General features: G+C 35.7%; 3 protein-coding genes across 7 annotated transcripts in view; all 3 read right to left on the bottom strand.

The window, feature by feature from the left end:
* Window positions 1-5,073: 5,073 nt before the first annotated feature.
* Window positions 5,074-10,761, bottom strand: nim1kb (NIM1 serine/threonine protein kinase). The gene is made up of 4 exons (XM_087301263.1): window positions 10,501-10,761; window positions 8,755-9,048; window positions 6,958-7,226; window positions 5,074-6,366 (listed from the first exon to the last, which is right to left on the bottom strand). The coding sequence occupies exons 2-4, from the start codon at window positions 9,029-9,031 to the stop codon at window positions 5,611-5,613; spliced, it is 1,302 nt and encodes a 433-aa protein (XP_087157389.1). The 5' UTR covers window positions 9,032-9,048; window positions 10,501-10,761; the 3' UTR covers window positions 5,074-5,610.
* A 1,487-nt stretch (window positions 10,762-12,248) lies between these two features.
* Window positions 12,249-19,838, bottom strand: ccdc152 (coiled-coil domain containing 152). Its single transcript, XM_087301286.1, has 8 exons — window positions 19,096-19,838; window positions 18,878-18,983; window positions 17,319-17,387; window positions 17,144-17,208; window positions 15,913-16,015; window positions 15,661-15,788; window positions 12,968-13,063; window positions 12,249-12,888 (listed from the first exon to the last, which is right to left on the bottom strand). The coding sequence occupies exons 1-8, from the start codon at window positions 19,156-19,158 to the stop codon at window positions 12,778-12,780; spliced, it is 741 nt and encodes a 246-aa protein (XP_087157412.1). The 5' UTR covers window positions 19,159-19,838; the 3' UTR covers window positions 12,249-12,777.
* ghrb (growth hormone receptor b) overlaps window positions 19,411-21,304 on the bottom strand; it is a 41,071-nt gene continuing 39,177 nt past the window's right edge. For all 5 annotated transcript variants that reach the window (XM_087299997.1, NM_001111081.3, XM_087299998.1 and 2 more), the window contains one exon: window positions 19,411-21,109. In XM_087299997.1, the coding sequence (XP_087156123.1) occupies window positions 20,315-21,109 (795 nt within the window). In that variant the 3' untranslated portion in view covers window positions 19,411-20,314. The remainder of the gene's footprint in view (window positions 21,110-21,304) is intronic.

Raw genomic sequence — 21,304 nt, forward strand, 5'->3', positions numbered from 1 at the left:
TTCCTGTCTTGTGTTCTCTTTTCATTCTCCACACACTCACTCACCACATATGCAATCAAATGCCATTTTAATATTTCGTGAATGAAAACAAGTCTGTGCAACAATCAGCAACCATTTGGCGAAGTAGTGGCTTGCATAAATCAATGAAATTAGCGGCTGGCATTATCAGTTACAATAAATCTCGTATAGAGACCCGTGAAACGTGTTCAAATAATAGCCTGCGCGATATATTCACTTTCATTGATGAAAAAATAAAATGAGCCAGTGCTGAACAATCCACTCGTAAAGTTTTCATTGTTAAGTGACTGTGGATTGGGGGCAGCTGCCATCTGCAGCCGCTGGTGATCTGCATGTGTAAAGCTGCAGCACAATAGCAGTGCGCTGTCCCGTTAAATTGGGGGCCCGGCCTGCACAAGCAACTCATTGTTTTATCGGCAGATGTCCGAGCCGCGACGCTCCTCCATCTGCCAGGCGGCGCAGATGGGAGGTGAAGGCGGTGTGGCGGGGGCGAGTGTCGGGCTGCCGCTCGTATGGCTGCCTGTCAGTTTCTGTATTGTTTACAAACCGCCCGTGGCTTCAGCACGGATTGCTGGAGCTCTCCAAGTCAAGAGAGAGCGAGAAAGGGCCTCAGTGAAAGCACAGAGAATTATAAATGAGAACATTAACAAAACCAGACGAGGCAGACAAATCTTAAGATTTTTTATTTTCAAAAATAGAAAATAGCTGGCAGATACAATGCTGAAAAGTGAAAATTGCATAGTTACTGAGAGGAGATTAAAACTACTGAAAGTTGATTAATATGAATAACATTTGGTGGAATAAAATAGTGCAACAATTCAACTTTAATATTTATAAAACGGTTATTCCCGAAACGCCAGCACATTGGGCAGATTAACTCATTTGTTCACACTCATTATTCCAGAATTGTAGACATTGAAACACGTTTATGCAACAATGTAGTCAAAGTTTTTTCGTTTTACGTTCCTGTAGTTTTGCCCACAGACAATGATGTCTTGATACCTCAGGCTGTTGATGTTGCCATCCACTCTGCAGTTCTCTCGCAGGCTTACATCCATTACTCAAAACGGCTAAAATGCTGCATGACAGACCAGTAGATGGTAATTCTGCTTTATAAATTAAATAACTAAGTATATATACTCATACATACATACATGCATGTAGATGTACTTAAACATTCCTTAAAAAAATAAACAAAAAAATAAATTTATAATTATTTTAAAATCTCTTTAATATCTGTTTGACCCTAGTTCAAATCCAATGATTTTTCACTTTTAAGTTAACAATTTTAAGTGTATGGTACCTTAAAAATAGTTATTTTCTTCATAATTTTATTTTAATAAATGGTTTAATTATATAATTTAATTTAATGTCAAGTGATTTTATTAAACACTGAAGCGTAACATGATAAATTTATAGGGGTTACCGTATGTTTACATTTTCACCACAAAGTGGCAAACAAATATTTCCTATTAAAATGATATGACACTGGCACTACAACCAACCAGTAGAAGGCTCACAAGAACACCCCATTGGCTCCTTTGCCATTTACACTCCCTGTAATTTTCACTTATTTTAAATAATATCACATTTTGTCAAAAAAAAAATTCTACTTCAAGTTTTGCATTGAAGTAAATTTTTTATTTTATTTTATTTTTTTAGAATAAACTGATTCCTTTTTTGGGCATCACTTACAAAAGTGTTCTCATTTGAATGCATTGTTTTTCTGTTCTGTGCCCCAAAGTTTATCTCCATTAATCATTTTAGTCATGTGCTTCTGTCTTTGACTTACCAAAATAAATATAGTTTTGAGTTAATTTAAAATGCAACAAACAGTTAAATAATAATGTTTCCCTTTATTATTTTAAACACATCAGCTTTTTTCTATTTCTTGTGAATGCCAAAATTGCCCTCCCATAAAGTCTATTCAGTTCAAGATGCATGGCTTCTAACCTACGGTCAATAACAGGGGTGTCCAAGCTTGATCCTGGAGGGCCGGTGTCCTGCAAAATTTAGTTCCAACCTCAATCAGACACACGTAGGCTAGCTAATCAAGCTCTTACTAGGCCTGGTGTGTCCAAGCTCGATCCTGGAGGGCTGGTGTCCTGCATATTTTAGTTCTAACCCCAACTAAACACACCTAAACCAGCTAATCAAGTTCTTTTCGTGTGTACTAAACACTTCCAGGCAGGTTTGTTAAAGGACGTTGGAGCTAAACTGTGCAGGTCACCTGCCCTCCAGGATCGAGTTTGGACACCCCTGTAATACGCTTTCTATTAACACCCATTCAGGTGTTTTGAGGCAAGTTGGAGCTAAAATCTGCAGGACACCGGCCCTGCATGAGAGACTGAGTTTGGACACCCCTGATCTATAAAGTCCAGTTTGTTCTGGATCCCACTGACTTTCATTGTACTGAGAACCAAAGAGAAGCACCTAAGAAAAGCAACAGCACACAGAATTTAGAGGACAGTGGCAGGTTCCTGTAGGCTGAAGACTGATTCTTTAGACTCTTTGAGCTGATAGTTGACGCAAACTCGACTCAATTTAATCCTATTTAGTGTCAAAAATATTTGGATCATTGCAAATTATTTAAAAACATTTGAAAAATAAAAAATACTATACTTAAATTCATTAAAAATCATGACAGCACTTTAATTTTTAGTAATATTAATAAGTAATATTTGAAGATTAAGATTTTAGAATGAATCATTTGCTATGTCCTTCATTTGTAAGTTGCTTTGAATAAAACAAAACCTGCTCAATGAATATTTGTAAATGTATAACAGTACTTTTACTCAATTGCTTGATTTGTGTACTTCACCCACTGCTGGTAACTGAAATTAATACTCCACTTTATTAAAAATAGGCTAATTTTACAACTCCCCTTCAGATAAACAGTTGATTTCTACCATTTTTGAATCCATTCAGCCAGTCTCTGGGTCTAGTGTGTTAGCATATCATTGAATAATGTTAGACCATTAGCATTTCCCTCAAAAAAAAAGTTTTGATAATTTTCCTATTTAAAGCTTGACTAGTTAGTAGTTAAATCCTCTACTGAGACTGACAAAAATTATATATTATTTTTTAAGGTCAATATGGCTAGGAACTATACTCCATTTCTGGCACACCCTGTTTAAATAGTTTGGAGCGAGATGCTAATGGCAGGGTTGGGCAAAATTACATTGAAATGTATTTTTAAAATATTTGACCAAATACCTTAATTTCACAAGTATCAAATTAAACTATAAAATACAACCACCGCAACAAGTATCAATATAAAATACTGTATTTTGAAAATACTATAAAGTGCTTTTACACGGGAGTATACTGTTTCTTCGCAACAAAAAAAAGGTATTGCATCAATCCTTTCACCGTTAAACTGAATTAGTGAAGTAAACAATGTTTGATAACAACAGCTTTTCTCTGAACAAGTTGAAGTCAGCCACTGCAGGACTTATTTTAATGTTGTTTGTCTTATTTTCTTGGCATCTTCATCAGAAATCCATCCAAAACTACTATTACATAGTTTATGCATTCTCTCAAGATTTCCTTTAGTTCTCCTTTAACTGGAAGAGTCTCAGTTTACCACTTAGTGATCTTTAGATGTCATGGTTTCCACTACATTTATTCTTCCATGGCGGGGCGCCACGCCAATATTGATGCCGCCACGGCTACATTACAGCTTTTTATTCAAAACATTGTCATGTTTTTTTAATAGCAGGTTATAATCGCACCAAAACGTATTAGTAAATTATAACAGAGCAAACTTTTCTGGAACCGTAGTAGTGCTGTGCGCTGTTTGTTTAACTCTTTAAGGTTACAAGCCGACTGGCTGACTGACAGTAAGGCCAGCAAACACGACGTATAGCCGTTTAACTTTACTTCAGGACGCATTCATGTCATTCTTTGGGTCTATTAGAAACTTTAACAAATATTCCTAGCAAATCTAATAAATGTTGGAGAAATAGTCACTACATAAACACACTAAATCGCACTTCAGCAGCGTTTATTTGAGAGCGCACAAGTAGATTTGCGTTTGATCAGCGTGTATTTGAGGGGGCGTGCAAGAAGTTTTGTGCACGAGCAGAGGAAATCGGCACGCAAGCACAGAGATTTGCATGTTTGTAGGCTATTACATAAATACGATCTCGAATTGTAATACTACGCTCACAACTTTTGTCATTGAAATACACCACAGGTAGTTGTTAGATCTGAGTAAAAAAGGCCTGTTGCCACAGCTGGAAAAACATCCTAGAGGAGACACTGGATGTTTTATATTTCTAAACTTCCTCTGCATTTTCACCTGCAGCACTGAGGCTGAGAATGATTATGTGCTGTATAGGCTCCACATCCAGTTCTTAAGGCCTGATATTTTATTCCAACTACTTTCTTAAGCAAAGATGCTGATGCTGAATTGTACACTATACTGCCATTATATATTACTGGTCTAGGCATTGTGCATTGTTACTATTTTCAATGATTGTTGTCTTGTACTCAAATATACCCCTGCCATTTATCTATTTTCTTTATGTGTGTTGCACAACTTCCATCCATACTTCAAGCATTGACCACCTTCTTATTCAATTTTCTGTTCTAATCTCAAGCCTATGCAAATAATTGAAGAAAAAAAAAAAGAAACAGCGCAATCTCAGGGCAATTCGTAACTTTTTGATTTAGTAACTAATTCGTATGTATTTGTATGATCTAATTCCTAAAATTTAGTACGATTTGCTCCTCACCTAATGACGGTTGGGGTTAGGGGTGGGGTTAGGTGCCATGCCTTCTTTTTAAAATCATACATTTTCGTACGACTGAAGTTTTCCGAATTCGTACAAATTAGCCACTGAACTGAAAAAATGTAACATACTTACGTTTCCTCATGAGATCAGGCTGTAAAAAACACCAATCAGAGGTCCCATTTTTATGATGTCTTGACTTTTTACAAAGTATTTTACAGTATTTTAAAAACACAAAAATACAAGACACTTACGTTTTTTGATACAAAATAGAAACCCATTTCCACAAACCCTATCAAATACAAATGACAAAATACTATTTTGTATTTAAAATATGTATTTGAAAGACTTGTATCATAAATGCTGTCCATCTCTCGATAATGGTCTAATCCAATTCAATAATTTTTTCTAAGCTAAGCTAAAAGTGCTACCACCAGACCTGGAAAGTTGGCTAAATTGATTCAAAAGCGGTAATAGGGGACTTCTAAAATGAGCCTGTTTCCTAAAGAGTACAGTGCATTCCACTCCAGTGTAACCCATTTTTTCAATAAATAAAAAAAAAACACTTTTTAACCCAACAATAGGATTTGTCCATATCTGATCCAAACACTTAGTAGTTTTTAGAAGCAAACTGATTTTTTAGCTGACAAGTTTTTTTTTTTAAATCTCATGTTTGCTAATCTTGAGTTAGAATGATTACATGATCTAAAACCTTAAAATAGACTAGAGGTCTTTCCCCCAGCACATTGTTTTTATCTGTTTCACTGGAAAAGGTCCACTTGGTCCTAATATATTTGTGAACCCCATTGACTTTCCTTCTATTAAGGAGCAAAAAGAAAGTAAATGCGGAGTCTCTTCAAGAAAGTGCACAGAGTTTCGAGGAGTGTCGTAGGTTCCTGTAGGCACGCAGACTGTCTCTTTTAGGATCTTTGACTACTCCACTGATTGATGGCACAGACTCTGCTCCTCTGTTTCTCTTAACTCTGTGCAATAATATACGATAAACCCCATTAATAGGACTCCGAATCCGCTTTCCTTGATTATTGAGAATATGCTCCGGAGTAACTCCTAGTTTCTCCAGGATACCTTTGACCTCCTCCTGGTCTCTGTCCAGCTCTCCTGGTCCAGCCTCCAGCAGGTGGATGGGGTTGAGCTGGTATAATGGAGGAATTGGGCGAAAGAGTTCCACCGGCAGCAGCCACTCACAGCCCAGCATCTGGTCCAGGGCACATCGCTCCGACGGTTCAGGTTTCAGGATGCCCCGGATGAGCCGCTGACATGGAGCGGAGACCCATATTGGCAGGACATAAGCACCCTCCAGGACACTTTGGCGTAATTTGGGCACAGTGTCGGCGCGGAAGGGTAGGCTACCAGTCACCATGAAGAAGAGGAGGACACCCATCGCCCACACATCTACTGGTGGTCCGATGTAGGAGTCGTCTTTGAAGAGTTCTGGAGCTGCGTAAGGAGGTGAGCCGCAAAATGTGTCCAGGGCTTGGTTGCGGTTGTTGACCTTTGTGCTGAAGCCAAAGTCAGCTACTTTAATGCAGCCGTTGGTTGTGTAAAGAACGTTTTCAGCCTTCAGATCTCGATGGATGATGTTGTTTTCATGCTGGAACAAACACACATGTAAATATATTAAGTTGAGATAAATTCAGCATTTTCATTCAAAGACTATCATTACTTATTTAAATTTCACGTCAAAGGCTGTGAATATAATATTATTATTATTTTTAAATTTGCAACAAATTCAAAAAATGTTTTGTCACATTGTCATTATGGAGTATCGTGTGTAGAAAAATGTGGAAAATTGAAGCATTATAAATACTTTCCGGATGCACTGTACTGTATATATATATATATATATATATATATATATATATATATATATATATATATATATATATATATGATTGATTTCTATATACTGTATAAATACTACAAATAATATTACAATATTTTTAATTACCAAAATTATACATATCAATGCTTAGTGTATTAACAAATTAAAATTTAATACTGAGACATTAATAAATTGTTATTTTAAGCTTTACATTTTTTTTCAAAATGATTATTGATTTTATTATTGGTATTATTGGTCATGTTATTGAGCCATTTAACAGATTTACTATACTTACGATTGATGTGTGCTCTATAATCTAGAGTGTAAAATATGTCATGATATTACTATAGAGGGTCTGACCATGTATTTGACAGCTGATAGGATTTGTGCGAACACAATCTTGCTCTCTAGGTCGGTCAGCTTTCCTCCAGAGCTGATTCTGGTGTGCAGGTCTCCTCCTCCAGCAAACTCCAGGATCAGGTAGAGTCTGCTCGGCGTCTCCAGCACCTCAAAGAGCTGCAGCAGGTTTGGATGATATAAACTCTCCATGTTGGAGATCTCTCTGGTCAACATCCTCTGGGTCTGCACATCCAGCCGCATCTTGTCCATAATCTTCACTGCAACCTTGTCTGAGTAAAATCAGGATTACGTCATTGCACAATAATCCGGTTACTTACTTTACGCTTACCATTTCCCAACCTTAATCCAAAAAAGCAAAAGCTGCATCCCAAATCTCCTATTTATACAACTCCCTAAATGTACAGTATATACTCTTTTTGTGAAGGAAAGGTATGTTTTTAAGGGTGTGACTGAATAGTTTGTGGTGTTGTAAGTTTTTGACTCCTCTAAATCATAAAAATACCAAAATATGTTAAAAGATATCTAAGAAGCATGCTGATTGAACATACTTGTTTATCTAAAAAAACTATACAAAAGTCAGTTAATCTGCTTTGAAAATGTGTGTCCCATGTTAGAACATGTTACGTAACATGTTCTATGTTGTTTTGGTCTGTGTAACTTCACTGCCAGTTTACCCGATTATTTTTTGGCACAGGGCAGCACGGTGGCGCAGTGGGCAGCACACTCGCCCCAGAGCAAGAAGGTCGCTGGTTCAAGCCCCGGCTGGGTCAATTGGCATTTCTGTGTGGAGTCTGCATGTTCTCCCCGTGTTCGCGTGGGTTATTATTATTTTGCTTGTTTTAAGGAAAAACTCACTTAATATTGGCATATTATTTCTCAAAACAAGACAGTATGTTTTGCTTGTCTAGAAAATTCTTCTTGATTTAGGAATTTTTTGATATTTGGACTAGAAACAAGACAAAAAATCTAAGTAAGAAAATCATTTTTTGCAGTGTGACCTTAAATGTGACTTCCAGAGGACAACAGAAGCCTCCAAAATGGGATTTTAGTTTGCAAGCCATTAAAATATTTCAAGCGTAAACATTAGCTGCTCAGCTTACAGTTCAAAACTCTATAGTCAGACATGCTTGCGATTTGTTGGTGCTGTCAATCTGGCAACCGAATGTGCCTTATGTTGGAGGAGGGGGGCTGTGTGAAAAGATCCTATTCTTTTGAATTTGGACCGCAATACCTAATTTAACCAGTAGTGGCAATCCTACATGCTACACCTTAATGCGCGATTCACAGTGTTAACGCTTCCCATTCACTTTGAATGTGTGATGTCAGGCATTGCCGGAGTAATATGTGGATGGGTTGGCGCCTGGAATTACTCAACGTTGGGAATTACTCAACTTTTTAGGCATCAACAGAAGAGTCAGCCAATTAGATAACTTTATGCAAATGCCTCAGCTCAGACAGTAGCCAGCTGCTGTCTAATTTCACTGGCTGATGCTGCTATAGCGCAATAGCAGCCCCAACTTCAGACATGGCCTTCGTCAAGTGTTGATGCTGAAGCCCAGTCTGAATTGGCCGTTAAGCTTTGGGTGAAATTTAAAAACATGCAAAAATAATTGTACAAGAATCCTGGACTCAATGTGGAAGCACTTTCAGAGTTTGAATGGATGACAATTTCTACTAGAAATAGTAGATTGTCCATCTAGGTCACTTTGGACTCATTACATTTTGAAATACTATTTAGAACAGATAGTATGAGATGTAGCAACTGGGTTTATTTGGTGTTTATAGAGAGCTCCATACCTTTGGTGAGGGCATGAGTGGCCAGTTTGACTTTGGAAAAGTTGCCACAGCCGATCTGACCTCGCACTTTGTAGAAACCCACTCGTTTGCCCACCGTCAGCTCCTTAACTGTGTTTTCATCTTTGCACATTTCCAGTGTTAACTTCTCCAGTGGTGTGAGGCGTTTGGAGGGCTCTTCATCCTCCTCTTTCTCTGAGCTGCACTCAGAGCTGTCCGTCACGGTGTACAGATAGTGCTGATACACCTGTGTAGACCGCTGTCTGGCCTTTTCAGGCATTCTGCTGCTCTTCAAGGCTGAAAAATAAGATTCCAGCAGGCAAATAAACTACAGCTCACAATATTTGTACACTTAAAGAATGCAAATGGATTGCAACACTTAAAAGCATATTAATATACTGTATCCATGACTTGCATGAATTTTCTCATCTAATATTAAAATTTTAGTGGCAGAAAATTTACATTTGTTCATTTAGCAGATACTTTCATCCAGAGCGATTTATAAGGATAAAAAAGCACCTAAAATCATCATACAGCAGCAAACTATAAATGCTATGACATGTCTAAGTTAGTTAGTTGGAGCACACCAATTTTCACCAGTTTTTGGTTCCTTAAAGAACCTTTCAGTAAGTCAAGAACCATCTTCTTTTATATGAAAAATATTTAAAATTGTAAAGTTAAAGACCAATTTTAAATTCTATAAATGTCCAAAGTTTCTACAGTAATGGAACTACCCATTGCAACAACCTCTACCCTAATTTATTGGTCAAATACTTTTACATGCATTGTTTGACATTGTTATTTATTTCTGTTATAATTACTGAATACTTGGCTAAAAGTGACTATATTTGCTTTTAATAACCCTACAAATTTAATTCAGTGATCACATTATGATGAACATATGATGTTGGAAATAAAAAAATACTAAAGTTGGCCTACCCTTAGCAAAATGAAATATACTTCAATTTAATATGCACACGTCTATTATATTTAAAGTATATTTTAGGTCTAAATAAATATACTAATATTAATGTACTGTAGTAGTACACTTGTAGATACATTTTCAGTAGATTTAAATACACTTAAAAATGACCTTTGCCGTTTGTTTAAACTACTGTTCAATCCACCTGTAAAAATGATTGTGCTGACTTAATTCCTTTATGTTGTCCTAACAAAACAAAACAAAAAAAGATTGTGTGGAATACAGCATTATTTACAGTGTAGTATATTTTTAAATATACCTTAACAGGATAATGTTTTTTGTTTTTTTGTACAATATACTAGTCTACCTTACAATATACTGATAGTTGACAGTTAAATAGCTATTAGTTAAATACTTCTAGTTTCTGAAAGTGCACTATGAAGACTAGTAAATTAATAATTTGACAACAAAAATACTCAATGCTTTCTTCAAAATAGCATTACAACTTTATAATACTATTTAAATATATTATTTTGTTAAAATGTTTTTCCTATAGGGCCAATTCATGATTTATAGTTGAGTTTGAGTAAAACTTTGTTTAATATTATAATGTAAACTACTAATAGTTTTCAGATATGCTTATGTTCATTCTCCTATTGCAAGACAAAACCATTCATTTTGTAATTTGAAGGAAATGTTATAATAAGAGTATAATAAGAGTAAAACTAATGCAACATTTTTTCTTAAACCCATACCCTTACCTTTTTTCCTTTACTGTATACATGGCAGTAAAGATTTGACCACAAGTGTAAATAAAACAATCTTACCGTTGGGCTCTTGCAGTAAACCAAGGCATAGCTGCTTTTCTTTTTTATGGGATTGGAAGTCAAAGAAGATGTCCACATGTTATCTTTCTGAAAGATCCGATGTCTGCAAAAAAGCTGGATGATAATCTCTTTGTTTTAGAGATTAAAAGCATTTACCCACATCAGAGTATGACCAGTATGCAAACATTGCCTTGAACTGTCCTGTCCTGAATCTGCACCCACTGATGTGGTTTCCCTCAGACACTCTTCCATCCCTCTGCCAACAGTGAAACAGAACATGCCAGTATCATGTTTCCTAATCTGCCAGCTTTATTTAGAGCTACCTTAATCCCTTCCACCATCGGGGACCATGCCTGTAATCAACAAAGGACAAAAACGTCAGCAAAAAGAGGGTGAATGACCATCATCGTGAACTCTTTTGAAGCACTCTCAAGAAGTGTTGTCCTGTTTGTCCTGGTGGGATTCAGTCAAACAGAAGGCCTGAAGACCCTAAAACACATGATGGTCAGTTAATGAGGTTGATCTCTGACTGGAGAGCGTAGGATCAGACGTTATGTAACAGCCTGGTTAATGAGATTACCGAACGCCCTGCTTGACACATAAAGGGTTTGGCTGATAATATGATTATTACTAGTCCGCCAGTCTTCATTTTGAAGAGCATGTGTGACACTCGTGATGGAGAAAGCATGTGCACCGTGGACTGAGTGGGTTTTCTTTGGTGAAAAATGACTAGGAATTTGTTCTCGCTTACTGTAAATGTGAAAATAACAGATAATTGTCAGGGTTGTTAATATTGAGTAAAACTAAACTTTTTAAAATATTAATTTTTTCTAATATAAACTACTGCCAAAAACACTATATAATAATAATACCACCAAAATGTATCCGAAAAATGTATGCTCATTCAAAATAGAAGTAAAACTGTAATTGTGTGTTAATAAAATACTAGCACCTCACAAAATAAAAATGCAACTAACATTAAAAGAAAAAACCTAATAAAAATATTATTTAAAAAAGACAAGACAAAAGTTGCATGAAATAATATTTTTATGACATGAAGTATTTAAAGCTAAAACTAATTATTCATGTATAAACTCAAACTTTCAAAAGTAAACATATAAATAAAAATGCAATATAAATCTGATCAAATCTAAGATAATTAATAAACTAAATATGAATAATCCTACAATAGTGCATAATATTGTTCACCTGGATTATTTTTAATGTCAATTATTTTTAATTGCCAATGACAAATGCACTTTAGAAAAACTCAAAACAAAACTACAATTAAAAACTGAAAAGCTAATCCAAAACACATACGCACACTAAATACAAAATAGGACACTAATGCAAAAGAGTGTTGCGTTTAATTAATTATGCACTAAATTGTTTTTATTATTTAATATTAGTTTTTCCTTTTCAGTAAGCTTGAAGCTTCAGTGATTTACTCTGTAATTAAACACTCATTTATTTCAATAGTCTCTAAATGAACCAGCATTTTCCTGGTGTCTGATGTCATCATGAGTGAAGCATTTGCTATGTATATTGGTACACATGTGCATGTGTGTGTGCTTGAGGAAGCACCAAATTACTAGGTGTCTCTATTGATAAGATTACAAGCTTTATCTGGAACATGGAGGTTGTGTTTACAGGTGTGTGAACTCCACGAAGAGCTGTAATCTCCCAGAAGCCCATGTCACCTGCCAAATCCTCCCCTTCTCAATGACCTCTCATGCAGCAGCTATAGCTTCATGAATGCTCATTTATTAAGCAAATGCAATGTACACTAAAACAGAAAACTTATTATTGACTAAAACTCACAGTATTAAAACAGTATTAAAGTATAAAATATTAGAGTATAAACTGCTCAAATTAACCTAAAACTATTACAAAGATTAATATAAATAATAATGATATACTGACAAAAGCACATACCAAAATTAATAAATTAAACTGAAAACATCAAATAATGATTTATAATAATATATGATAACAATGGCTGACAAAAGCACATCAAAATACAAAAAATGTAGTAAAATACAAGTAAAACTGTAATAATAGTTCAATAAAACAACACTTTCTAAACTCTAAATTTCTAAACTACAAATTTAATAAATAAGTGTAATAAAAAAAAAGTAACTAAAGTTAAAATACAACCTGAAAAATACATTGAATCTGAACTGAATTAAAATATTTAAGGAATCTATATTAAATGAAATTTACTGTGAAATGCAAGCAGTGTGAAATCCTGTTCCAGCCGGCAGATGAACAGAAGTGTCAGTTTCTCCTCCTCTTTAGTCCGTGAAGACTGTGGTGTTCTAGCTCTCTCACCCGCTGACGCAGAGCCTCAATCTCTTTGTTTTTCTCTTCCTGAATGAACTGCAGCTTCTGAAAACATCAATAGAAATCCAGGTGTGATGAGAAAGCTGGCTGCCCTCAATGTCATGAGGTGTTTTTGTCGACTCACTCTTTTAAAGATGTTCTGTGGTCGCGGAGCAGATGCTTGCGTTTGAGTCTGAGTCTTTGCAGACATGCTCTGGGCCCTTGCAAGTTTAGCACCAAACTATAAAGAATGAAACATTTTTAAGACTAGGAAACTGCACAACAAACAAAAGGAGCTAAATATGTTTTTTTTCACCAAAAATAGAAGTCTAGTTTTACATGCATAGTTCACCCAAAAATGAGAACTTGCTCTTACTTTACTCCCTCTAAAGCACAAGTGTCAAACTCAGTGCCTGGAGGGCTGCAGCCCTGCACAGTTTAGGCCCCGTTTACACTAGTGCGTTTAGTTTGAAAACGCATAAGTTTTGCTATGGTTACGCCATCCGTCCACACTACGCCGGAGTTGTCGAGCGCCGAAAACGGAGCTTTTTGAAAACGCTGGAAAGGCCATTTTCATTCTAAAACGCTGCTGCTCCGTCTCAGTGTGGATGGGGAAAGACGGAGACATCTGAAAACGGAGGCGGGGCTGCAAACGTTCGCCTATCTGATTGGGGCTTTTCCTCAATATTAAGTAGCCCACACACAGTTCAGTCTCGCATCCTCTTCTTGTAAGTTCAGACTTCGCAAGTTTGATCAAGGCTGCAGTCTCCCCCTTCTCAGTTTGATATGGAAAACAGACTACCGAGGACACGGGTAAATCTTCAAAGGGAACAGTGTACTTTATAACTTCATTCACACCACCTTGGCTACGTTGTTTCACTTTCTCAACAATAAAATGTAAACATGATTTAAGGAATTGCCTATTTTCTTTTTAATATTAGCAACTTAACAGACAGCAGAAATGTTGAGGCGCCGTGCTGAATATATGAGCGTCATCTTCACTGTGTGGATATTTATAACAAAACAGAGCCGATAACAACTGCCTCCTTTCAATTTCAGTGAAAATACGAAACGCACCCTCTCTTTTGCTGAATATCAGTTTTAATAATCGATAATTATAAAAGTATAACATACAATAAGTTTATACATTGTAGGAAATAAAGGCAAGCGATCAGTCAATGTACCTGGATTAATCATTAACTTATCTTTGCGCTTAACCAAAACATGTTACCCGTGAACAAGTAACTTAATAGATTCCAATGATCAAAGTCAGGGAATTTGTCGTTAGATAAAGACAACAACATGAATGAAATATCACGTTTAGCAAATATAGTGAGATTAGATCCAGCGGGAGATGCTTGATGAGCAGTCCGACAAGCAGAGCTCTCATCTGGGTAGAAATGCTGGAGCGCTTGTCCGAGAGTGTGTGTGTGGTCACGTGATGTGCGTTTTCAGCGTTTTGGTGTGGACGGAGAGCAGTTCAGAAACGCTGGGTAAAACGCGAGTGTGGACGCGGATCGTTTTCATTCTACAACGCCGTTTTAAAACTAAAACGCACTAGTGTAAACGGGGCCTTAGTTCCAAACCTAATAAACACACCTGATCAAACTAATTGAGTCCTTCAGGCTTGTTTGAAACCTACAGGTAAAGCCGAGGTCACTAGAGTTTGAGCATGCAAAATTTTGTCATACTACGCTGCGAAAAGGTATAAGTTTAAGCAAGATGATTAGAGTGATTAAAGCGAGTGATTGCTCCATATAATAAATTTCTGTCCAGAGAGGTCATGTTTTGATCTTCAATTGGTCTTACACAATGATGCAATTTTGAAGGTCAGTGTTCACAATGCTTGAACTTTCTATTGCAGCGAACTGTAAAGCTTGTTGCATGAGCTTGCGAATGCGGCAGACTGGAAACGCATGCGTTCGAATGGAAGTCTATGGAGCGAAAATTGCAGTGTTGACCGTGGCTTGAGTGTCTTGAAGCTCCCTGAGTCTATTTATTCATGTGTAAATGTGTGTAAACTTATATTTATTTTATCTTATATATATTTATTGTTTTTAAATTAATTTCAGTAATATTTTTGACAAATATAAAAATGCTCATTTGATTTATTTACAATACAGATGGGAAAGTAATATTTTGTGTCTTTTTGTAGATATATCACAAAAGACAATTGCTTTGTTTACCATTTAAGGGAATCTAATTATTTGCATTGTAAAGATGAAATAAAAGTTAAAAAGATTAAATTTTTTTCTTAATATATTTAGTTTTTATTTATGATACTCCTTAAATCTTACCACATATTTTTTTTTTTAAATCTGCACTGAAAAAACAAAAACTGTCCGCAGATTCTGTCTGGCCCTACCCTGAACTACTTTATGATGGAAAAAGAGCATGCCTGTGTAATGGTAACTGCATATACTGGATGCTGCAACCTAGGTAACAATATTAGTAAACAAACAGTATCAGCTCACGTTTGAGTTTCCACTCTCAACAGGACACTCGCATTCCAGACTGTCAACTGTAAGCTTGAATCTTTATGCTGAGTTTCTTCCACAGACTGATCACTTCACTTCATGAGACATCACTGTATCTTCAGGAGTCCCTGGTTTTCTTTTTTTGTGTGTGTGTGACACTCAAAGTAGGTGAAGACTTTTTATGAATTACCAAGGATGTTTCTATCTATAATGTTACACTTTAGAAGAAAGTTGCTGCATTTCGATTGATTGAGAATGAATAAAAAACTGTATATTTTCATTTTTGGATAACACATTTCGTTTTAATCTATATAAGTTTGTTTATTTGCATAACAATCAGGCTGCTAAATCAAACTTTTACCTCCATTTGAAGTTTAATGATTTGGCTCTGCTTTTCTTTCTCCTTCTCCGTCATCTGTCTTCTCATTTCCTCCAGAGTGCATTCATATCTCTCATGAGCCACTTTCAGTTCAGTATCTTTAGCATTTACTTTAAAGACAAGGTGGAAAGATTTGCTATTTGAGTACAGCAAATATCTTTGATTCTATACTGCACAGTTGTGATTGGGTTTATTCCTGTAGATGCTGTTAAGATGAGGAATGATTTTACTTACATTTTCTTTGTGTTTCTTTATCACAGTTCTCCAGCTCCCTCTGGTGTCCCTCTTGCAGCGCTTTCATCTCTTCTGTAAGTCTCTGAATTCGAATCTTGCTTTCCTGCAACCCCAAGAGGGCAAAATTTAACATAAATGACAAATTTGCTCTCTTACAACCAAATAAATCTTACTGTATCTGTATGCACACTATTGTACAAAACAATGTTTTAGGGAAAGCAACCTTAAAAAAATAGATAATAAATACCTTATAATAAACTGCATAAATACTGTGTGCATTGTAATGAACAGTATTAAGGCAAGCTACTGCAGATGAATGAAGTAAAAATACAAGCAGTATATTGATTACATTAAAATGACATTTTCCTTTGTATTTTCCTTTCAAAAATGTTATTTTATTTTAATATTTATGTTAAATGTGCTAATGTGCATATATTTGAACTTTAGAATAGGTCAGATTTAATATTCATTTAAAAAAAGTCAGATTAAATGTAGAGTTGAAGTCTGAATTATTAGCCCCCCTGTTTATTTTTCCCCAATTTCTATTTAAAAAAAATTTCAACACGTTTCTAAACATTTTAATAACTCATTTCTAATGACTGATTTATTTTTATCTTTGTCATCATGACAGTACATAATATTAGACTAGATATTTTTTAAGACACTTCTATTCAGCTTAAAGTGACATTTAAAGGCTTAACTGGGTTAATTAGGTTAACTGGGCAGGTTAGGGTAATTAGTCAAGTTACTGTATAACAACGGTTTGTTCTATAGACTATCAAAAAATACATAGCTAAAAAGGCTAATAATTTTGTCCTTAAAATTGTTTAAAAAATTAAAACCTGCTTTTATTCTAGCCAAAATAAAACAAATAAGAAAAAAATATTATCATACATACTGTGAAAATTTTCTTACTCTGTTAAACATCATTTGGCATAATTTTAAAAATAATAATATAGACTTTAAATGTAAATAATCAGTCAACTCATGTAAAACACTTTAGAATACAGATATGAATAAAGCTGTGAAGTAAAATGTAAGGACTGCTGAATTTATAGCTCAGTGCATGAGAAAAAATATATAAAAATTAGAAAAATGCAATCAATAAAACACTTAATATATTTCTTTAGATTAAACTGAAAAAGTACTTCATAAAAAGCTTTTAAAAAACTGTAGCAGTAAATAATTTGACTGTTTACTTGAACTGTATATCGGAATAGACTCATCTCACCTCTAATTGAGCCTCGTTTTCTTTCTTCATCTGAAGAGCTGCATTTTTCAGCCTTTCATTTTCAGCTGGAGAGATTTGTGATGAATGCAGGTATGTTTTAATTTGGTTAGGGAGATACAATGTAGTGACTGAGTTATATCAGGTGAACAACACGACCCTAAAATAATTTCTCTACCTCTGAGATCACACTGCTGCTGTATGGTGTTTTGTAGACCTTTGACACTTTCCAAAAGTCCATGTCTCTCTAAAAAGAAAAGCACAGAAATAAGCCATAATAATAATTGGCAAATAACCTTTTCATCCTCATTCAGGTTCAATTACTGAACCTTAACAGAACACTAATGATGAACAAAATTACTGTCAGTTTTTTGGCATTTGACCTATTTAAATATGTCAAATAAAACTTTTATGTAAGACATGCAGAACAGAAAAAATAATATAGAAATATTACAAAAATATAAAACTGAATAGTTTCCCAGAGACGAGTTGTGGCTGGAAGGGCATCCGCTGCTTAAAAATGTGCTGGATAAGTTGGCGGTTCATTCCGCTGTGGTGACCCCGGTTTAATAAAGGGACTAAGCCGAAAAGAAAATGAATGAATGAATGAACAGAATATGTATTATCCCAGAGGAAAAGAGAATAAAATATTACACCATACATTCATTATTTAACTAATTGTCTAACTTAACAGCCACAGGTGAAAAAGATTTTCTGGGGAGCATCTACCTAGACAGAATGAGTTCTTGACTGAATGTGCTCCTGTGTTTCCCCAGTAGGGGAGAGTGGGGACAGTTGCAACATGGGGCAGTTACAACAAAACTTAATCCTCCATTCAGGAATGAGCTAGATATTAATATTGTATATTCTCAGTTAGACCAAGAGGGAGGGTAAATCCTTCAGTAAAAATCCAACTTTTAGTTAAAAAAAAATGTTTTAATGTATATACTGTCTAATCAGTTTTTTTTTTTTTTGTGAAATGTTATTAATTCATATAATTTAAATAATTGCTTTCTTAGCTTTAAATAGGTACAGCTATCAAGTATTAAAGCTATTGTATCTCCCTATAGACACTTTAATCAGGGTTGAGAGTGGGGGCATGCTGTTGCAACTATCCCCAATTACAAAATTCATTTAAAAGCTTACCATATTAACAATGAACAATTAAAATTTTAGCACAGTTTCATCTTAATTTAATTTGGGGACATTTTTTTTTTTTTTTGGATTAATTAATTTCAGAGTTCAAAGAAGTATTTTTTGTAAAGGTTTAGTCTATATTTTCAGTAAAAAAAAAAAAATTCTTTATGTAAATTTTTTTGGCCTGAAAATTCGTTGTTGCTTATTATTTTAATAGTCTGTAACTTATTTATATGGCCAATTTAACATATTTAACAATGTAAATTTAGTCTGTTTACCAAAAAATAAAAATTAAAAAACTGCTGGGGGTCAGTTGCAACATTTCACTTTATCTGTTCAAGCTTAAATTCTGCATATTATCATGTAACTTACACATATTATAGCAATGTTGGTGGGTGTCCAAGAGATGTGGGTTTGTTAACGTTATATTAAAATTCACTCTTTCTTTCTTTCTTTTTGTTTAATTTTCTTTCGTTGTCTGTCATTCTTTCATTGTTGTACAGACGTTGACTTACTAGATGACCGCTAGATGTCAGCAGACAACAGTCTAAAATGTTAGTGACCGTGTTATTTTCTTCTTTTCCCCTCATAATGTCTTACCTTCAATTAACAGCTTCTCCTTGTTTTGTGCTAACTTTAAAAGTCTGCCAGTCTCGTCCAGTTGTACTTCAAGAGTACTATTTTCCCCTTTCATCTCTGTAATTTTCTTAATCACATAAGACAGCCGTTTACCTCAGAACACATTCATAGCTTTATAACAACGATGTTCTTAACAAGGGTTATTTTCTTATTATCGTAAACACACTTAATGATCTTACATTCTCCAGGTGGATGAAATCTTTTACGAGTTTAGTCAAGTCGACGGCCGAATGCTTTTTCATCTTGACTTCTCTAAAGCTCGGCGGCAAACGATAAATATCTGACGCCAGTCTTCAATTAAGATAAAGTAAATTATGTATATGGTAAACGACCTTTACGGCGTGTTTGTTTCCAAATTCAACACCAGGAATTAAGCTGGAAAATCCTTGCAGGTCGTTCCGCCGTTTCTTCGAAAAATTAAGCACGTGACCACTTGAAGTAAGGTTATTTAATAAGGGAGCGGCAGGTAGGTCACAGAGTGCAAAATCAGGATATCAGAGTTCAAATGCTGCTGTTTTATTTAGCGATACATGGTTACAAAACACATTGTTTGATTTATACTGATAAACAGTATTGATGCATGCCCAAGCACATCACTAAATGTACAAACCTGCAAAAAAATAACTAGCAAGTTTGCTGGACTTTAGAAGGTTTTACAGTCTGTCAGAAATCTGGTCTCAATCCACTCTAAGACCAATAAGAGAGACAGATAAACCAGTTTAGCCTGGTTTATTGTTGTTGTTTTTTTCAGGCAAGGACAGCTTGTCAGCAAAAGTTCATCATATTTACCCTATTGAGTCACAAAATCATGTCCAGTCATTTATGGAAGAAAAGTATAACACTGAGGAAGAAAAGATTACCAGGTAACATAAACAAAGGAAGTCCCTCTTGAATGAATAAAGCAACATTTTTTAACACTGATGTTTAAATTAAAAGTAGGCACTTTTTTTCAGACACATACTGGTGGTTAGTTCACTGAAAATGAACAATAAAAGTACACAAATGTATATCAACAGGTAGAGAAATATAGCTGTCTTATGACTAAATGTAAAAGCATAACAATTCAGTTGTTATCTTTTTATGGCATCAAACAACCAGCTAATATAAATGAGTTGTTATCTTTTTATGGCATCAAACAACCAGCTAATACTTATACTCCATATCTGCTCAAAATAACCTCTGAACTTGTTAACCCTCCAAATGAGAAAGGAAAAACTCCAGGCCATATACAGCCATTTATTAGCTTGCCAATAGATTTGTTTCATGACGTCCATTCCACTGGAGAAGGCTTGAGAACTGGCTTTGCTTCAAGATTCCCTCCTCGTGGATCACACCTCATGTTCGGTGTTGGCTAAGCAGTCAGACATCTGACAAAGAGCAAACATACTCCACTTTTAGTTAAGGTGTAATGTTGTTCAGAAGGTCAGGAGTCAGGTATCCGACAGGAGTAAACAAAGTCTTCGCTGCTGCCTTCTGTGGGGCTGTTGGTGTATTAGGTTTCAAGAGGAGACCATTTGTCCAGTCAACCGCATCAACCATCGTGTAATCTAGGCTGGGAGGCTTTGCAAGAATAGGAAAAGCACTGGACCAAGGGGATGTCTCTGTGTCTCTATATTCACTGTGCTGTTCTTGATCAGTCTTGGGTGGGTTTGGTTTATTGTGATGGGCGCTGATAGTACTGGCCACAGTCTCAGAGGTGTAGCCTCTTTCATCAGGAATCATCGCTAACCGTTGGATTTCTTTCTTCTTATTGATGTCTTTATCCTGCAGAGCTGCCATTTCTTGTTCTTCTGGACTCAGCACGAACTCACCACGCTGAGTGATGTCACTAACCTGTGAGTAAAGATTGTTTGACCAGGTTGGTTCTTGTGGCACGGGAGCCGCAGAGTGTGCACGTGACAGCGGGAGGAAACCATCGTGGCAACTGCTGGAAGCTTGTTTTAGATCCGTTTGATCGTGATCTGACAGGTCTGGATCACAGCAGCTCGCCCATCCCGAATCATCATCCTTGAAACTACTAGGCATCTGTGGAGAGTCCGAGGCCGATGAGTCAGCGATGAGAAGCTCCTGCTGGCTCTCATGTGGTTCGTCAATGTCCACTTCTATGAACTCGACCCATGGATCGTTGCTGTACAGCTCTGGCCGCAAGTCCGGGTGTGTCCCTAAGATTTTAAAGTCACTTGCCTGGCCTTTCTGTGGATAAACCAACAAAATAGAAATTGTATTATTTGAAAAAAAAAAATTTTGGTCACACTTTATTTTAATGGTCTGTTTGTTGAATTTAACTTAATTTGCAACTAATTCTCATAAGATTATAAGTAGACTGTTAGGTTGGAGTTATGGTTAGTGTAAGTTGACATGTACTTGCAAGGTTTCTTATATTCAGTT

This window comes from Danio rerio, chromosome 21, assembly GCF_052040795.2.
Source record: "Danio rerio strain M-AB ecotype USA chromosome 21, GRCz13ab, whole genome shotgun sequence".
NCBI classification, from domain to species: Eukaryota; Metazoa; Chordata; class Actinopteri; order Cypriniformes; family Danionidae; genus Danio; species Danio rerio.